The sequence below is a fragment of the Mustela nivalis genome (assembly GCF_964662115.1).
Source record: "Mustela nivalis genome assembly, chromosome: 8".
NCBI lineage: Eukaryota > Metazoa > Chordata > Mammalia > Carnivora > Mustelidae > Mustela > Mustela nivalis.
The window spans coordinates 38,904,465-38,923,645 of NC_139027.1; the positions used below are offsets into that span (position 1 = coordinate 38,904,465).

The window sequence follows — 19,181 nt, forward strand, 5'->3', positions numbered from 1 at the left end:
CTCTTACTTAATGGTTTGCCTCCCTCTTGATTTTCATCTTATTTTATTTTTCCCTTCCTTCTCTTATGCTCATCTGTTTTGTTTCTTAAATTCCACATATGAGTGAAATCATATGGTACTTGTCTTTCTCTAACTGACTTATTTTGCTTAGCATAATACCCCCTAGTTCCAGCCACATCATTGCAAATGGCAAGATTCCCTTTGTTTTTTGATGGCCAAATAATGTTCCGTTGTGTATATATGTATGTATATACCACATCTTCTTTATCCATTCATCTGTCAATGGACATCTGGGCACTTTCCATAGTTTGGTTATTGTGAACATTGCTTCTATAAACATTGGAGTGCAGGGGCCCCTTTGGATCACTACATCTGTATCTTTGGGGTAAAAACCCAGTGGAGCAATTCGTGGGTCATGGGGTAGCTCTATTTTCAACTTTTTGAGGAACCTCCATGTTGTTTTTCAGAGTGGCTGTACCAGCTTGCATTCCTACCAACAGTGTATGAGGGTTCCCCTTTCTCCACATCTTGAAAGCATCTGTCATTTCCCGACTTGTTAATTTTAGCCATTCTGACTGGCGTGAGGTGGTATCTCATTGTGGTTTTGATTTGTATTTCCCTGATGATAAATGATGTTCAGCACTTTTCTTATGTGTCTATTGGCCATTTGGATATCTTCTTTGGAGAAATGTCTGCTCATGTCGTCTGCCCATTTCTGGACTGGATTATTTGGGTTTTTTGGGTGTTGAGTTGGTAAGTTCCTTATAGATCTTGGATACTAACCCTTTATCTGATAAGACATTTACAAATATCTTCTCCCTTTGTGTCGGCTGTCTGTTGGTTTTGTCAACTGTTTCCTTTGCTGTGCAAAAACATTTTATCTTGATGAAGTCCCAATAGTTCATTTTCACTTTTGTGTCCCTTGTCTTTGGAGTCGTGTCTAGCAAGAAGTTGCTGTGGCTGAGGTCACAGACGTTGCTGCCTGTGTTCTCCTCCAGGATTTTGATGGATTCCTGTCTCACGCTGAGAGGTCTTTCATCCATTTTGAGTTTATTTTTGTGTGTGGTCTAAGAAAATGAGACCCTGACCTTCTAAAGGGCCCACTGTTTCTTGGGGTAAGAGTGGGAAGTGTGCTGGCTACCCTGTTAAGGGGCTTGCTATGCAGAGAAAAATGAATTCTGTGGGAGATGGTGGGAAGGCTTCAGGCTCTGGATCAACCAGGATGGATATTTTAGACTTCTGCCCGGGTTAACCCAGAAATGGTGCTGAATGAGCAACTGAGAAGGGAGTAGGGGTGGGTGGGGGGAGTGGACGATTTGTTGTCCTTACAATGACCCCACCACCTCTCCATCAACTCTGTCTCCAGGGACCTGGCTGTTGCGGGTTCCCCAAACACACTTCTAGCCACGGTTCCTTTGCAACAATTTGTGCCTTCAGCCTGGCTCCCCAGCTCTGCACCTGGCCTCCTTTAAGCTGGGTTCAGGCACAGCAGCAGTGCAGGTCTCTCTGGTCGCCCGCCCTCCCCCAGCCTCCCTCCGCCCCCTGCTAAAGGTGGCGACTTGGGCTAAGCTCCTGTCCTCGCTGCACCCACCACATCCTGGCACCCCCGTCATCAGGAGTCACGTGTTTCCTTGCCTGTCCCCACTGCTGGTGTGTCTCTCAGCATGGGGACCCTCAGAACTGGAAGAGGTCCCCTGAAGCAGGACACCAACTGCACATCCCACCCACACCCCAGCTCCATGTAGCTCCTCTCCACCGCCCTGGACACATTGACATTCTCCCCAGTCCAAGGGAGAAGCTGAGGCCGGGGCGGGGGTGGGGTGCGGGGAGTCCTCTTTCCAGGTTCTGCCTCTGGGCACCTGTAGGAACATTCCTGATGGACAGCTCAGCTGGTGTCTGAGGTGTGGAGAGGCAGCTCATTTCTTTCATTCCTGCTGAGCTGAGAAGGTGCAAACCACCCTGGAAAGCCCTCTAACCCCTTCATCCCGCCCCCACCGAAACAGAGGGAGGAGGAGCTGGAGGGCTGGAGGAGGAGGGAGGGCAAAGCCTTGGGTTTCTCCGTCTTTTCTTCCCTTCCCAAGCTTCGCCTTTTCTGCCTTCACTACTCCGGCCCTCCTCCTCCCGGAGGAGAACACTCTTCTAACTGGGTCAGTGGGCTGCAGGGCGAGCTGGAGCCCTTTCCGCCGGCGCTCGGGCGTTGGTGGCGAGTGGAAACAACCGCCCTCTTCTCTCGCACTGTTTCCATTGCTGCGTCCTCCAGCTTCCACGGCTCACCCCGCAGGCACGTGAAGAGAACCGCTAAGATCCCCTCAGACACTTGCACGGTGGGGGGCTTCCCACGGGCAAGGTCACAGTTTATAGAACGTGGGAGTGAAAGCTTTCCGGTTGAGTTGAGGTTACTTCATGGATCCTCCACCAGCGCCCAAAGAAAGAGTGAACCGTCTTTGTGAAAAGAAAAATTTCCCCTGACTTTTTACTCCCGGCTCCTCCCTCTGCCCACTACCCTGCTCAGGCGCTCACTCTCTCTTTGAAATAAAGTTTTTAGAATCTTTAAAAAAAAAAAAAAAACACTAAAGTTTCTGTTATGGATACACCGGATCCAGATAACAAGTTGTAGAAAGAAGGGAAGGAAGGAAGGTAGGAAGAAAGGAAAAGGGAGAATCGAAGAAGGTGGGGGAGGAAACAAGGAGAAGTGAGACTTTTTTAGGTTTATTTTGTGACCGGGTATTTTTTGTCAGAGCCTTAACTGTGAGTACAGCAGGACCCAGGACAGTCCAGAAACAAACAAACAAAAAAAGGAGCTAAAGCCTCATTTATTGCGGAAATTAGTACCGGACAACTGGTCAGAAATAAATCCGGTTCTCTAAGCACCAACAAAATGACATTCAGAGTGACAGAATCGAAAAGACTGACAAAACTAAGAATCATAAAGCATGTGGGTAAACGGAAAGTCGCGCACAGCTGGTGTGAGGATAAACTGGTACCATCGCTTTGGAGACAAATTTGCCAATAGCTATGGAGGTTGAAGACAAGCTCATGTTCCAAGTAAGTCACTGCTCTCAAGGTCAATATCCTCTTGAAGCTGTTCCTTCCAAGCTGACACCCTAGGGAAGATCTTGCACATGGACCGTAGGAAATACTTACCAGGGTGTTCACTATAGCGTTGTTTGTAAGAGCAAAGACTGGAAACAGCCTAAAGCTGCATTAACAAAGGAATGGATAAACAGTTCTCATCACATCTCATTGCTCTTGTATCCCCCACAAACATGAAAGACTATGTGCTCCTTCACTCATTTTTTTTTAAAGTTTTTATTGTGGTAAAATACATATAACATCTACCATCTTAACCACTTCTAAGCGTAAAGTTCAGTGGTATTACGTGCGTTCACATTGTTGTACAAACACCACCCTCCATCTCCAGAACTCTTATTTTGCAAAACTGAAACTCTGCACCTATTAAATAATAACTCTCCATCTCTTTGGCCCTCAGCTTCCAGCAACTGCCTATCTACTTTCTGTCCAATGAATCGAATACACAATGTACCTCATGTCAATGGCATCACACAGGACTTGTCTTTTGGTCATTGGCTTATCTCACTCAACATAAGGTTCTCAGGCTTTATCCATGTTGTGGTATGGGTCAAAATGTCCTTCCTTCCTTTTTTAAAGTTGAATAATATTCCATTGTGTGGCTACACCACATTTGCTTATCCTTTCATCTGTGGGGGAGGAGGGGAGGGCGGCTGGGTTGCTATGACCATCGGTATACTCCTTCCCTCCATTTTAACTTGGCGTCAAGCATTTTTCATCATAAATAGTTGTAAAATATATAGTTTCCAATGTGTTGTAAATATTGATGTTTAAAGGTAAGACCTTTCCATCACTCTTTTTAATTGTTTCTGATAAAATGTAAATAAATAATATATTGATTTTTATTTCAGCTATCACCTGTTTTTAAAAGCAAAAACAAGTTCTTTAACTTTTGGAAATTTTTTGTCATTCCTTTCTCCCCTCTAATTTATGAATTCTATCCATCTTCCTGCCTAGAAGTTTATTTTAATGTAATATGTTTTTATGCTTGAAGATCTTTGATTGATCTTCTCGGCCAGAAAAACGCATAAATTGAAAATTTAATTTCCTGTAACCATGAATTTCTAAGTATCAAAAAGTTGTTTAGATTATGCCATTATTGCAGCTATGAGTAGTGTAGATGGTTCAAAGAGAACATAAATTATGAACATTGAAAATTAAGAATTAAACATAAAGTAGTCATTGGTGATATTGTACTAGAGTTGCAAGATGTTACCATTGGGGGGTACTGGGTAGAGTGTATGAGAGCTCTGTATTACTTCTTATAACTGCAGTATCAACCTATAATTACCTCAAAATAAGAATTTTTGTAAAAAAATAACTTTGAGGGAAATTTTAGCTCTTAATGAGATGGAGAGTACCCAGTTAATGAACTCACAGAAAACTATTACGTATTGCTAAAAAAGGTACAAAACCAATTACTTTACTACTTTTATTTTTTTTAAGATTTTATTTCTTTTTTTAACGGAGAGATACACAGCAAGAGAAGGAACACAAGCAGGGGGACTGGGAGAGGGAGAAGCAATGCAATGCAGGGCTTGATCCCAGGACCCTGGGATCATGATCTGAGCCGAAGGCAGACGCTTAATGAATGAGCCACCCAGATGCCACCCCCTTTTTTAAAAAAATACAATGTAAGCACTGAGAAATTTTGTCCCTATAAATAGTTGGTTTTATTATAGCAGAGTCACTAAATCTTTTAAATATATATATATATATATATATATATATATATATATATATTTTTTTTTTTTTTTTTTTCCCCCAAACAAAAACCACAATGGTGAACTACCACCAGAAGTTCACCTTAGGGGTGCCCGGATGGCTCAGTCAGTGAAGTGTCTGCCTTCTACTCAGGTCATGATGTCAGGTCCTGGGATTGAGCTCCATGTCAGGCTCCTTGCTCAGCAGGAAAGCTGCTTCTCCCTCTGCCTGCTGCTCTTCCTGCTTGTTCGTGCTGTCTCTCTTTCTGACAAATAAATAAAATCTTAAAAAAAAAAAAAAGAAATTCATCTTAGTGATCTATTAGTTGTTGTATTAGTTTACTAGGGCTGCTGTAACAAGAGAAATGTATGGTCTCACAGTGTGAAAGCTAGAAGTCAGAGACAAAGGCTGAGTTAGTTCCCTCTGAGGACCGTGAGGAAGAATCTGCGCCGTCCCTCTCCCCTTCCAGCAGGTTGCCAGCCATCTTTGGGGTTCTTGGCTTGTGGAAGCACCAGCCTGATGTCTGTCTTTATTTCTGCATGACACTCCCCCAAGGTATGTCTCTGTGTCCACATTTCCCTTTTTTATAAGGACACCAGTTATACCAGATTACAACCCGCCATAATAAGGTCCTAATGACCTCATCTTAACTTGACTTTACCTCCGATAAAACCCAATCTCCAAATAAGGTTACTCTCTGAAGTACTGGGGGTTAGGACTTCAACATACGATTTTCAGGAGGACACAAACAATCCAACCCATAACAGCTGCCAACTAGAGTGGGTCTTCTTTCAATTGTGTTGAAAGCAAAGACTTGGGAACCACTAACCTGTAAGTGGATTGATTATCATTGTTAGATTTATTCAGTGCTCAGTTGCTGGAAGCAGACTCAAATAGGCTTTACCACGTCTATTGGGTAGCCATGAACTTGTACCATTCTTACCTCACCTAGAAGCAACTGCCTTCACTGATGAAATTTGAAGGGGTTGGGGAAATGGAAATATTTTTAATTTCAACACAAATTTGCCAAAATAATATTTTAATTTAATGTTTTCATTTTATCAGACTTTAAACTTTGTGAGGTTTTTATTTAAGATTTTTAAAAATTCTTTAAAAGATTTTATTTATTTATGTGACAGATCACAAATAGGCAGAGAGGAAGGCAGGGTCGGGGTTGGGGGGGAAGCAGGCTCCCCACCAATCCGAGAGCCCGATGTGGGGCTCAATCCCAACACCCTGAGATCATGACCTGAGCCAAAGGCAGAGGCTTAACCTACTAAGCCTTTAGGCACCCCTAAAGATTTTATTTGACAGAGAAAGAGACAGTGAAAGAGGGAAAACAAAAAGGGGGAGTGGGGGAGGGAGAAGCAGGCTTCCCATGGAGCAGGGATCCTGGGAAGGTGGTGGGATCCCACCACCCTGGAATCATGATCTGAGCCAAAGGCAGACGCTTAACGACTGAGCCACGCAGGCGCCCTAAACTTTGTTTTCATCAAAACTTTGGAGCTAAGGTTTTACCTCATTTGATTCATTGCAAATAAAAACGCTGCCAGCTAACCGCTTTGGCAAAGTCAGTCGTCAATGTCAAAACAATTAGCAAATCAGACTTTGTGTCAAAAAAGGAAGTGTGGTTCCTTTTGCAATGCTGCTGAGCACACTAGGAATGAGCATACATCCCATAATACCTCTCTGGCTTCTGCATTCTAGCTCTACAGAGAGAGTTGAGTAAAGTGATGAGGGCCAGGAGTTGGCCATAAGGTGGTCTGGCTCCAGCATTTCTCCCAGACACCCTCTTTGCAAGGATCTTGGGAACTTTCCCCAGGAGAAATGCTTATCCACAGCTAACGGTATGGATGTAAAATGAAAACTATCTGGGTGTTTCCCCTTGATGATTGCCGCATAGAGTTTTGACCCCACTGGGCATTGTACCATAGTAACCTACAGGACTGCCTGTCTGCCTTTTTGTTTTAAAGCAAGAAAAGAGAGATTATGAAAGGGGAGGCAGGGAAAGCGAATCAGCACAAAGACTAGACACAGACATTTGCTCCTGGGCAGATCTGTCTTAGAAAAGAGAACCAATGGGAGCTGAAAATCTGGAAATGAGCCCCTAAAAATTACGTGTATCCCCAAAGACAGCCAGCCTCCTTGACCCCCCAGGGTATGAATCCTCTGGTTGGAGGACCACTGAACTGTGGAATATTCACAATACCACTACACAGCATTTAAAATAAAAAACTAAACCTCTATTTATCAACACAACTCAAAGACATATGGTATGACCATGTTTCTGTACATTGAAACATTCTCCAGAAAAAGTGGGAGTGGCACAGGTGGGTGGAATTGACAGGTATTTGCATGGAGATAAAGCAAGGCCCTGTTAACTCTAGAGCTCAAAGAAAGGCCTTTCTAGCCCCAGACAAGCTAACCCCTTCCAAGGAGACAGTATCTTCTCCACAGTTCAAGACTGGCAAGAGGAGGCAGCTGGCCATTGATTCCAAGTCGCCCCTGCAGTCAGTGTCTTATGAGCCACGGTACTGAGCCCTGATGAATTTCTTACCAGTGCGCAGTCCAGTTAATGTGCTCCGAATGCCTTCAATTCATGTAAATTAAAATTACTTTATTTCCATGTTTTAAGAACAAACACCTTCGAGAGAAACAAAGACTTAACTTAAATTTAGCACAGATACTGGTGACTCTCTTACCTTATCTCTCTCTGGATGCTTTTAAAAATAAGGGACTTGCTTGACAGCGTGCAAGTCATTGCCGTTGTGCCCATGCCTTCATGCCATCCCATGTGAGTGCCGCAGCTTGGGGTACTCAAGTACCTGGGGTACTTGAGGTACTTGGGGAGCTCACCTGGCAGCGAGGAGCGGGCCCCGCCCAGCCTTCTGCACACCTGGCCCTGCTGCAAGCAAGCATCCCCAGAATTCTCCAAATTGCATCTGCTCTCCCACCTGCTGCAAGGCGGATGTCGTTGTGGTTGCATTGAGAATCCACCACATTCTGTAAAAAATATCATTGGGGTCACAAAGCCTCCTTGGTAGGTTTCATATGTTGCCTTGGCATGCCTCCCACCCTCTGTCATGCTCTGTACAAAGGGGCTGCCACCCCCATGGCTGACACTTTTCTTAGCTGCAAGGCTGGAAGGCCTCCAAGCCAGCTGCAGCTCTCTTTCAGGTGACCAAGATGGCCGGCCTGGACTTGACTGTTTCCTTGCCACGCTCAGTCCTGTGGGTTAAGGGACAGCCCTGTGTCTACACAGCCAGGGACACACCATACATGTGTACATCTACATGCCAGGGATGCCCTGCTGTGAGTCACAGTCGTAACCATCATTACAAAGCATTTTCTTTCCCCAGTCTCCCTCGTCTTCCATCTGAAAATCTAACATGTAGTGAGCAAGTCCCCAGTACTGTAGACATATTGTGTCTACTGCAGCCCACTTAAATGTCCATTAGCAGGAAAACTAAATTCTGGAACACCCATAGAGAATGCACCCATTAAGAAGAATGAGATAGATCTACATGTGCTGATAGGAAGAGCTTTCCTTCTTCTACTATTAGCTAAGAAAGGGAGGTTGCAAAAAATGCAGGTGTCATACAACCCCGTGTCAGTTGCTTGAGCAACCGACTCCTGCTCTCAGTTCACGTCATGATCTCAGGGTTGCGAGATAGAGCCCTGCCTCAGGCCCCGCACTCACGGGAGAGTCTCCTGGAGATTTCTGGCATAGTCACAGTGGAAAACAGTATGGAGGTGCCTCAAAAAGTTAAAAATAGAATTATCCTATGTTCCAGTAATCAAACTACTGAGTATTTACCCAAAAAATTACAAAAACAGAGGAACCTGGGTGGTTCAGTCAGTTGAGCCTCTGACTCTTGATTTCCAGCCAGGTGATGGTCGTGGGGTCCTGGGATCGAGCCCCACGTTGGGCTTCAGGCTCAGTGGGGAGTCTGCTTGGGATTCTGTCTCTCCTCCTTCAGACTCTCCGCCCAGTCATGCTTTCTTTCTCTCTAAAATAAATAAGCAAAATCTTTATAAAAAAAATACAAAAACACTGGGGGTCCTGAGTGGCTCAGTGGGTTAAAGCCTCTGCCTTCGGCTCAGGTCATGATCCCAGGGTCATGGGATTGAGCCCCGCATCGGACTCTCTGCTCAACGGGGAGCCTGCTTCCCTTCCTCTCTCTCTGCCTGCCTTTCTGCCTACCTGTCATCTCTGTCTGTCAAATAAGTAAATAAAATACTTTAAAAAAATACAAAACCACTCATTCAGAGGGATACATGCACCCCTATGTTTATAGCAGCGTTATTAACAATAGCCAAATTATGGAAGCAGCCCAATGTCCGTTAATAGATGAATGGAAAAAGAAGATGTGGTACATTTATACATGGATTATTATTCAACCACAAAAAGGAATGAAATCTTACCATTTGCAATGACATGGATGGAGCTAGAGAGTATAATGCTGAGGGAAATAAGTCAGAGAAAGACAAATACCATATGATTTCACTCATATGTGGAATTTGAGAAACAAAACTAATAAGCAAAAGAAAGAGAGGAAGAGAGAGAGAGGAACCAAGAAACAGACTCCTTTATAGAGAATACACTGGTGGTTACTGGAGGCGGGGTGGGTGAGGGTAATGGACAAAATAGGGGATGGGGATGAAGGATGTGATGAATACTGGATGATGGATGGAAGGGCTGAACTGTGCACTGAAAATTAATATAACGCTATATGTTAACTACACTGGAACTAAAATAAAATATGTTAAATGTTCCACCTAGGACGATTTGAGAAGGCTGGGGAGCACACATTAAAATCAAAGTACTAGTAGTAATTTTTTAAAACCCATCCACCACTTAAGTTCTACCAACACAGCTCAGCCCAAGTTATGTTATGACATGGCGGGGAGGGGTGTCTCACCAGTCCTCACCAGGCAAAATCCATGGGTGGGGCAGACACATGGAACAGATAATGCCACGTGGCTTGACTCTAGACTCAGGTAGCAACAGTGTGAGGTGTATTTGTTCTGGGATTCAAAGTGGAAAGGCTAGGGCACCCTGAAGTAATGAGAGGCGGGCATCCACTGGGGCTGGAAGGCTTCAGGATAGCAACACGGCAAGAAGGAAGGGGATATGATGCGCCAGAGCCTGAGAGAGAAGAGTGAAGGATGCTCCCAGGCATTCACCCAGGCTTCACACGGGGCCCCGGCCAGCGCCTAAAGCCAAGGATAAAGAGGAATGACGTCTGTGTCCTACAGCACAGAAGCTGGCCGCCAGCCTTAAACAGAACGGAATTTCAGGCAAAGGGAACAGCAAGGACAGGAGCCCAGAGTTTAGACAGCTTCAAGTTCAGTGAGAATGGAAGGCCAGGGGCCTGGGCGGAGGCTAGGAGGAGCTAGCACCCAAAAGCTCTGAGTCAAGCCCTGTTTCAGCTTCCATCCTGTCTTGCAAGTCATAGAAGTCTGCAAGAGTGACCCTGTCAGATCCCCTTTAGAAGAATAATGATCATGGCAGGGTGGCTAAAGGTGTGGCCAAGAAAGGGACTCATGTGAAGGCTGTTGCAGCAGCCCCAAGAAAAAATTTTGAGGCTGTCGGGTGATGTGTGGCAGTGGGGAGGACTGGGTGTGGTTGCCAGAGGACCTTCGGTCCCACACAAGGCAGGTGGCTGCTGCCTCATGGTCTTCTCCTTCCTGCTGAGCACCCAGACTACCCTGCGGAGTGGTGTGCAAGTCACCAACGCCTCTCCCTCCTCAGCCCTCAGCGCCGGGTCTTGCTAGAGCCATTATGAGTGACTACAAAGGAAGTGGACACTCTGCTTTCCTGCTTACTCTCACCTTCTTCACCTCTTGTAAACTCTCCTTACCCTCTGTCTCTGCAGCGCCCACAGGAGAGCCTATTCCAAAGGTCATTTGCGAGCCTCTGTCTTCGTCCTCAAGCCCGGAGTTTTAACCGTCCCCAGCGGCCCTAGAAGCCCGCTTCGACGGCCCAGGCCCAGATCATGGACCCCAGTCTGCTCCCTGGGCTGGAAGGTGGTAACCGCGAAAAAGAGGGCGACTCTCCCCTGCGGGGCTTCGGATGACATCACATCCTCCGAACTCGAAATCTGGCTCCTCGTCTGGCCCAAGGGCGTGACTTGCCCCCTCTGCATCCCACCCGCTCCAGCGCGCGTCGGTACGCGTGGTGCAGCGCAGAGCACGCCATGGCCTCCTGGGTGACCCCCCTGCTCCTGCCGCTGGCCCTGCTGCTCCGTGAGTTAGCGACCCTTGGGGAGGGCGGGGGACGGGGCAGACGAGGAGCGCGGGGTTCCCGGCTCAGCCTCGATGCCTGCCGCCCGCAGATGCCGTCGCGGCCGCCGGGCCGAGCCAGTTCCGCTTGTCGCCGGCGAAGGTGGTCGGACAGCTGGGAGAGAAAGTGGAGCTGCAGTGCGAGGTGCTGCTGCCCTCCGCGGCGCCGGGCTGTTCCTGGCTCCTCCAGAAGAACGAACCTGCCGCCCGCCCCGTCTTCCTCATGTACCTCTCCCAAACCCGGACCAAGGTGGCCGACGGACTGGACTCCGAACAGATTTCGGGCAAGAAGATCCGTGACACCCTCTACAGCCTCACCCTGCGCCGCTTCCGCAAGGAGGACGAAGGCTACTATTTCTGCTCGGTCCTGAGCAATTCGGTGCTGTACTTCAGCTCCTTCGTGCCGGTCTTCTTGCCAGGTCCGGGCGCCCGGGGCGCGGCACCTCTCGGTGTGGGGTTTAGGGCTCACCTATGAACCCGTTTTTTTTTTTTCATACGGAGCCCCGCTTTTGAGCCTCTTAGCCGCCCTTGGGGGGGCGTGGGGACTACTTAATACTGCTTCCATTTCACAGACAAGGGAACTGAGGCCAAGGTGCGGCTGGGTAGGGGCTGAAGATGGCTTCTTAGGTCCCGCGGATTTGGGCTTGAGTTCGGGTGCTTGTCTGCCCCTGGACAGTTCCTTAAATTCTGTGAGCCTGCGTTTGGCTACCAACCCAAGCCCTCAAGCCTGCAGGTTGAGCCCTGGAGAGAGGCTGGGAGACCAGGAGCGGGCTCCTGCGTTCCCGTCCGAGGCGCCAGGTGTGCTCGGCCCCGCCCGGGACGCAGCAGGCTACCGCGCGCGCGGCGAAGCGGAGAGCACGCATCCTGGAGGTCCCCAATCCATCTCCTCTCTCTGAGTGCAGAGGTCCGCGCGGGCGAAGGAGGCGCCCCGTTGGGCAAAGGCGCGCGAAGCCGTGCGGAGGGTTAGTGTCGATGTCCCCTGTCCGACTCCAACCACGCTCTGTTTCTCCCGCAGTCAAGCCCACCCCTACGCCCGCGCCGCGATTACCCACGAGGGCGCCCACCAACACGTCGCAGCCGGTGTCTCAGCGCCCCGGGATCTGCCGGCCGGCGGCGGGCAAGCCAGGTGAGACCCGCGCAGGGGTCCCGGGACCCGGATCCGCCAGGGGCGGTGCGGGTAGGGGGCGGGGGGGGGATGGTGGGGGAGAACCCCCACCGGGCTCAGCCCTGATCGTGGAGATAGAGCCAAAACCTGTTCAAGTGGTGGGGAAACCGAGACCGGACCCGAGGGACAGGCCCGAGCTGGGGGTGTGGATTAGAGAATCCCGGCCAGTTCCTAAACGTCGGTGTCTTCGGTGTCTTCAGTGGAAAAAGGTGTGCTTGGCTTTGCCTGTGAAATCTACATCTGGGCACCGCTGGCTGGGACCTGCGCGGTCCTTCTACTGTCACTGGTCATCACCGTCATCTGCAACCATAGTAAGTTCTAGGGCCGCTCGGAGTGGCAGGGGAAGGGGGGGGGGTTGCTCCACTTCCTCCTGCGTGGCTTGCTCCAGGCAGCTTGCCCAGAGATAGGATGGTTTCTGGAACCTGAGCTGTACTGTAGGCACAGCCCATTTCTTTCCTGGAGACAGAACTCGTGAAACCCCTTCCCACTCCTCTTTCCACTCTCTGGGGCGTTCTTAGGGAGACAGAGCCCTTATTCCAGGATGGACAGGAGCATTGTGTTCCATTGGCCAAGGAGAAGGAGGTAGAGAGTGCAGGTTCTGGCTTATTACACCCACCCCCCGGAGAGAGTGTGCCCCTGTGGCCCTCGGACTAGTGCTCAGGAAGACTGGATCAAAACTGTGACTTGTTGAGATTTACCCTCCGCCACCTCTCAGTGAACCCCTACTACTTTGGGTCCCACTGTAGGTGACTGTACTAACCTATCTTAGCCCACATGTGTATTTGCAATGCTTTTAAAATTGATGAGAAGAGGGATGGAAAAGCAGCTCTTACTTGGTTTTCAAGAGTTATAGTTCTAAGGAAATAGGAAAAGGGAAGGAGGAAGTAAATCTATTTGGGGACTATTGGTGGTGGTGAGGCAGTCATTTTACTTCTTCTTTTTCTTATCCAGGGAACAGAAGACGGGTTTGCAAATGTCCCAGGTGAGTCTTATAACCCATAGAGCTGCTAACACTGGCCAGCCCTCTGCACAGGTCCTAGCTTCCCAAGCAGCCTTTGGTGGGAACCTTTCCCAGAGAGAGGCCATGGAGAATTCTGGGGGCAGGGAGTCAGCACAGTTTCTGAGCAAAGAGCAGCACAAGGCTGGCAAGGTGAGGAAATGGGAGGCACGGCCTGGGCTCATGGGGAGAACAGTACGACTTCTTTAAGTCTCCATATTCTCTGACCTGGCTCCAAAAATCCCAGACAGGATTCCCCCTATTAGTCCTAGTTTTCCACAGCCTTGAGATCTCTTTACCTGGATGATTCCAACTGAGTTTTATTGTTTTCTTAAGAAAACTTTTTTTCTATTGTTTGTTCTAGATTTTTGAGTGATTAGTGTTTTTAAGAGCCAGTCTTTCATTGGAGAACCAAATAAGCAATGGCTTAGGCTCCTAATTTCCCTGTGTCAGTGTAGTGCCTTGATTTACCATTAAGGACTAGAAGGGAAACAGAGGCAGGAGCAGTTAGCTATCTGGCAGTCCAAGTGACTCCCCGATCCAATTCCAACCCGTGATCATTCTGAGATGATCAGGAAAAAACAAAAACAAAAACAAAAACAAAGACCAGTGAGTGGGAAGAGAAGTCTGTCTTTTCTGTCCTTTGAACTTAGGCTGAGGCAGCCTGTGCTAACATCTAACTGACCCCACTCTGGCCCTGCACCATGATGGGGGTTACATGCAGGTTCTCTCTTCTCCAGCAACCGCATGTGATAGATGCCACAGTCCCATCTCACAGCTGAGCAGCTCAGATCAGGAAATCTACCCAACCCTGCAGAGATGTGATGACTCTCAGATTATCAAAATAATACACCATTTAATAAAAGCCTACAGAGTACCAGTTCCTTGTTTTACATATATTTTTATTATTTATTTATTTAAATATTTTATTTATTCGACAGAGATTGCAAGTAGGCAGAGAGGCAGGCAGAGAGGCAGGCAGAGAGAGAGAGGGTAGGGGGGAGAAGCAGGCTCCCTGCTGAGCAGAGAGCCCGATGTGGGGCTTGATTCCAGGACCCTGAGATCATGACCCAAGCCAAAGGCAGAGGCTTTAACCCACTGAGCCACCCAGGCACCCCTATATATTTTTTAAATATCAAGTTTCATAACAATCTTTCAAGTAGTTACCATGATCACCACTTTTTCAGATGAGGAAACTGACGGTTAGGACATTTAGTGACTCGTCTAAGGCCACACTGATGCCAAATAGCAGAGCTCAGACTTCTCTATCCAAGCTCAGGCTCCTTCCTGCTTGGGGGATGGGAATGTTTAAGGATAATCAGTTTCTTTCAGTGGATGAAAATACTTCAAATTTTATACCTAGGGTTTGCATTTCCCACTCCTTGGTGTCTCTCTGCAGGAAGACAATTCCAATATCTCATATAATGTTACTTTTAAAAATATGTATCAGTATTTTTAATAACGGAAATGTAATGAATATATTGTAATGAATTGTAATAATGTATTCTAATGCCTGTATTATGAATGGTGTAACAAGGGGGACGAAGACCCTTTAAAAACAGAAAAAGATTTTTAGCATTTGCAAGTACTTGGGGTGCAGTTGGGAGTTTTGGCAGGAGAATCATCCCTTATCTTTAAGTTCTCTGAAAATTCTCATTTTGGTGCTCGCTTCGGCAGCACATATACTGAAAATTCTCATTTTGAAATGAACCAAGAACAAAACCCTGCCCTTGGAATACAAAGCTACGTGGAGTGAACATATCCGAGGGACCCACGTGCCTGAGTTAACACACTCAGTGATGACCGAGGACAGCTCAGCTTTCAGAGAGGTTTGGAGGATGGTGTGCGTAGACCTGACATTCATGATGAATCATGAGGTGTTAGCCCAGTCCTGAATTAACACACATTTTTAGTAGGACATCAAATTTGAGTTGTCTGTGTGCGATAAAGTAGCTCTGCTTGGCTGATGGTGGTCATTTGCTCACATCCTTCTGGGGGACCCAGAATCAGCTCAACTGGTAACTTCGGTCATCAGGCACCTGACAAAGGCTCCCGGAAGCCAGACTAACTGGACTCCGATCCTGGCTCCATCACCTCCTCATTATGTTAGAACTTGGGCAAGTTCTCTCATCTATTTCCCAGTGCCCCCCCCCCCCCCGGCCCCCGGGTTGCTGTGACAGCAAGATGGCAAACGTAAGGCACTTGACACTTTCTGACGTCATTCACTCAGTCCCACGCTGGTATTCCAGGGACAAGTTCACAGACCCTGCAGGGGCTGGGAGGCTGGGGCGGGCGGGCCAGATGTGGATGGAGGCAGTTAGCACACTTTGGGGGCTCTTGCTGTAATCATGGTCTGCCTCTCTTTCAGGCCAATGCCCAGACAAGGAGGACCAGGAGGCAAGCCCATCCCTTCAGAGAAATACGTCTAACATGGAGATGGACCCTGTGCGACAGCCACTACAAGACCGAACAGAATTCTCTCTGTGAGAACAGCAACAGTCCTTCCTTCCTTATATATCCATTCTCATTATTATTTTTGTGGGGGTGGGGTGGGAAGGGTGACTTCTTCTTATGTGTTTTCCTTGGTTGACACAAAACAAGACTGTACGTCTACAGTACACCACAAGGGCTCTGATACCATTGTGTTCTCCCACTGGGGTGAAGGGTGGGAAGGCCAGGGCTACCGCGAGCTGTGTTCTCAGAATCTGGTGGTTTGAGCTGGGGTGTGTGTGTGTGGGGGGATTTGCTCAGCATGATGCGGTCCAGACCTCTTTGGTTGACATTCAGGGATGGGGAGCAGCTTGAGCAGAGTCACAGCAAGTCTCAGGGCTCTTTTTCCAGCCATTCAGGTCTTCTGGAGGTGTTTGTCTCAGTGTGGGGGTGCTGTGTCTCAAACCCTAGGAGCACAGGTGATTTCTTGAGCAGCAGCTCTAGGCCCACAACTGCACCCACAGCCTAAAGGGGGTTCTAGGAGAACTTCTGCCTTTCACAGAGTTCTCTAAGGTGGTTGAATCCTATCAGACTTTTTTTTTTTTTAATAACGACATGTGGAACTCCATGGTGTGGGAAGTCCTCAACTAAAGTGGAAGGGGTCAGCTGAATCCTGGAAAATGAGAAACTCCACCTTTAAAGACAATCTGTGGGAACTCCCCCAGGGGAGGCCGAATTGCTCTCCCGGCCCCCCGCAGTGCAGAGGGGCCCGTGAAAGAGGAGAGACCACCCTGTGACAATCATGATCTGAGCATCAGCACGGTGGAACGGCAGTCCTCTTGAGCCTCTGAACACCGTATCCGCTCGTGCTCCTGGAACATCATGACTTCTGATGGTGCGGAAAGGCAGAATGGTTACAGAGCTGCCAGCACCGGCCCTGGCCTCCCCTCGATTGCAGATGAGGGGCTGGGACCGGAGACACTCTGGTGAGGAGGCGGACAGCCAAACCGGCTGCCTTCCACACGTGCGTTTCCTCTCGTCCAGAGTTGAACAAGAATTGAGTCCTCACTGGAAGAAAAAACTCAAATGAGGAAGTAAAAATCACCCATAATTCTTTACCTCAGGTGTAATCCATTGTTAATAGTGTGGTGTACATTCTTCCTGATGATTTTCTGTGCATATATGTGAAGTATATACTTCTGACTGTAAAAAAATACAATTGCTCTGCTTTTTATAAATGGCTTTAATAAAAAACATTGATGGCATCGGTTTTGTTTTGTTTTTGTGTTTTTTTTTTAATAAACATATAGTGTATTATTAGCCACAGGGGTACAGGACTGTGAATAGCCAGGTTTAAACACTTCACAGCACTCACCAAAGCACATACCCTCCCCAATGTCCATAACGCAACCACCCTGTCTCTACCTCCCTACCCCCGGCAACCCTCAGTTTGTTTTGTGAGATTAAGAGTCTCTTATGGTTTGTCTCCCTCCCAATCTCATCTTGTTTCATTTATTCTTCTCCTACTCCCCAAACCATCCACGTTGTATCTCCACTTCCTCATATCAGGGAGATCATATGATAGTTGCCTTTCTCTGATTGACTTATTTCACTAAGCATGATACCCTGTAGTTCCATCCACATCATTGCAAATGGCGAGATTTCATTTCTTTTGATGGCTGTATAGTATTCCATTGTATATATATATATATATACCACATCTTCTTTATCCATTCATCTGTTGACGGTTATCTAGGTTCTTTCCATAGTTTGGCTATTGTAGACATTGCTACTATAAACATTCGGGTGCACGTGCCCCTTCGGATCACTATGTTTGTATCTTTAGGGTAAATACCCAGTAGTGCAATTGCTGGGTCATAGGGTAGCTCTATTTTCAACTTTTTGAGGAACCTCCATGCTGTTTTCCAGAATGGTTGCTTGCATTCCCACCAACAATGTAGGAGGATTCCCCTTTCTCCGCATCCTCACCAGCATCTGTCATTTCCTGACTTGTTAATTTTAGGATGGCATTGTTTTTAATGACAAAATAGCACACCATTTTTTAGTGTGCCAACTTTTATTTATTACTCAGCATTTAATTTTCCAGTTTCCAGTGTTTCATTACTCTAATACCACTGCCAAAACTTTGGCACGTATGTGCCTTTAGGATATCTTTAGGATAAAACCCTAAATGTAAAATTATTAGGCCAGTCACTACTTTCACTGTGGACTCCCTGTTTTCCCATCAGCTAGAACTGATTAGCCTCTCCTGACACCACTGATACTTCTCTTGTAATAAATCACAAAATCTTTACCCTTGTTGAGGTAAAATATACATACTGAAAAGTCCCCAAATCCTAAGTGCACAGCAGCTCCAAGACATCATCAAGCGAACACACTCACATAGCCCGCACCGGGTCAAGAGAGAACTTTCCCTGCCTTGAAACTGCCTTTTGCAACCTTCACTTTTAAAAACCAAGACACTTTTTTTTTAACTTTTTATTTTTTATAAACATATATTTTTATCCCCAGGGGTACAGGTCTGTGAATCACCAGGTTTACACACTTCACAGCACTCACCAAAGCACATACCCTCCCCAATGTCCATAATCCCACCCCCTTCTCCCAAACCCCCTCCCCCTAGCAACCCTCAGTTTGTTTTGTGAGATTAAGAGTCACTTATAAAAACCAAGACACTTTTAAAGAACAGAAGTTAAGAGGAAAAAGTGCCTCAAGTGTGAGAAAGCAGAAGTGAAAGCTAAGAAAGTTCCCATGAGACAAAGTCCTGCCTTTGTCCCTTTCCTCCCCAAACCAATCCAGCGACAGAACCAGGAGCCACTGCAGACCCAGTTTAGAGCGGCTCCAGGGCTCTGAGGCTGCCTGTCCCTGGGTTTCCTGGGAGGGGCGACAAGTGTCTTGCTTATGCGAGACACTTGAGAGGATGGCTGTGGAAGGTCAATCTTAAAGAACCCGGGCTAGCATGAACAGAAGAAAAGGGTTTTTCCTCTTTCACTTGCAACACAGCTAATGAGTGGCTGGGAAGCCACCCTGGGGAGGCTCAGAAAGGGTGGAATACTTACTGATTTTCTCATGCCCCCAAAGAAGTTTCACTTGCCATAACTAAAAAGGTAAACACTATTTTGGAGATTAAAAATATCAACATGGTGGAGGGCGCCTGGGTGGCTCAGTTGGTTGGGTGTCCGACTCTTGATCTCAGCTCAGGGTCGTGAGTTCAAGCCCTGTGCTGGGCTCCACGCTCAGCGTGGAGGCTACTTAAAAAACAAAACAAAACAAAACAAAAAACAACAACTAAATAGAGAAAGGAATTCATCAGAGTTGGCCCTCAGATCCAGGGAGAAAACAGAAAAACAAGCTGCAGGCTGAGGCTGAAAACATGAAAGGTGGCTGTGAATTTAGGCTCAGGGCTTGCCGGTGACCACAAACATCCAACTGTTCATTCTGCACATGCGGAAAGAGCACCTGACAGTTCAAAGCTGGCAGACTCAAGTC

At 47.3% G+C, this 19,181-nt stretch overlaps 1 protein-coding gene across 2 annotated transcripts in view; it reads left to right on the forward strand.

Annotated features, from left to right (window-relative positions):
* The window catches only part of CD8A (CD8 subunit alpha), a 33,565-nt gene extending 16,629 nt beyond the window's left edge, over positions 1–16,936 (forward strand). For both annotated transcript variants that reach the window (XM_082745555.1, XM_082745556.1), the window contains exons 2-7: positions 10,674–11,043; positions 11,133–11,498; positions 12,095–12,205; positions 12,445–12,555; positions 13,196–13,226; positions 15,610–16,936. In XM_082745555.1, the coding sequence (XP_082601681.1) occupies positions 10,995–11,043; positions 11,133–11,498; positions 12,095–12,205; positions 12,445–12,555; positions 13,196–13,226; positions 15,610–15,670 (729 nt within the window). In that variant the 5' untranslated portion in view covers positions 10,674–10,994 and the 3' untranslated portion in view covers positions 15,671–16,936. The remainder of the gene's footprint in view (positions 1–10,673; positions 11,044–11,132; positions 11,499–12,094; positions 12,206–12,444; positions 12,556–13,195; positions 13,227–15,609) is intronic.
* The last annotated feature ends 2,245 nt before the right edge of the window (positions 16,937–19,181 follow it).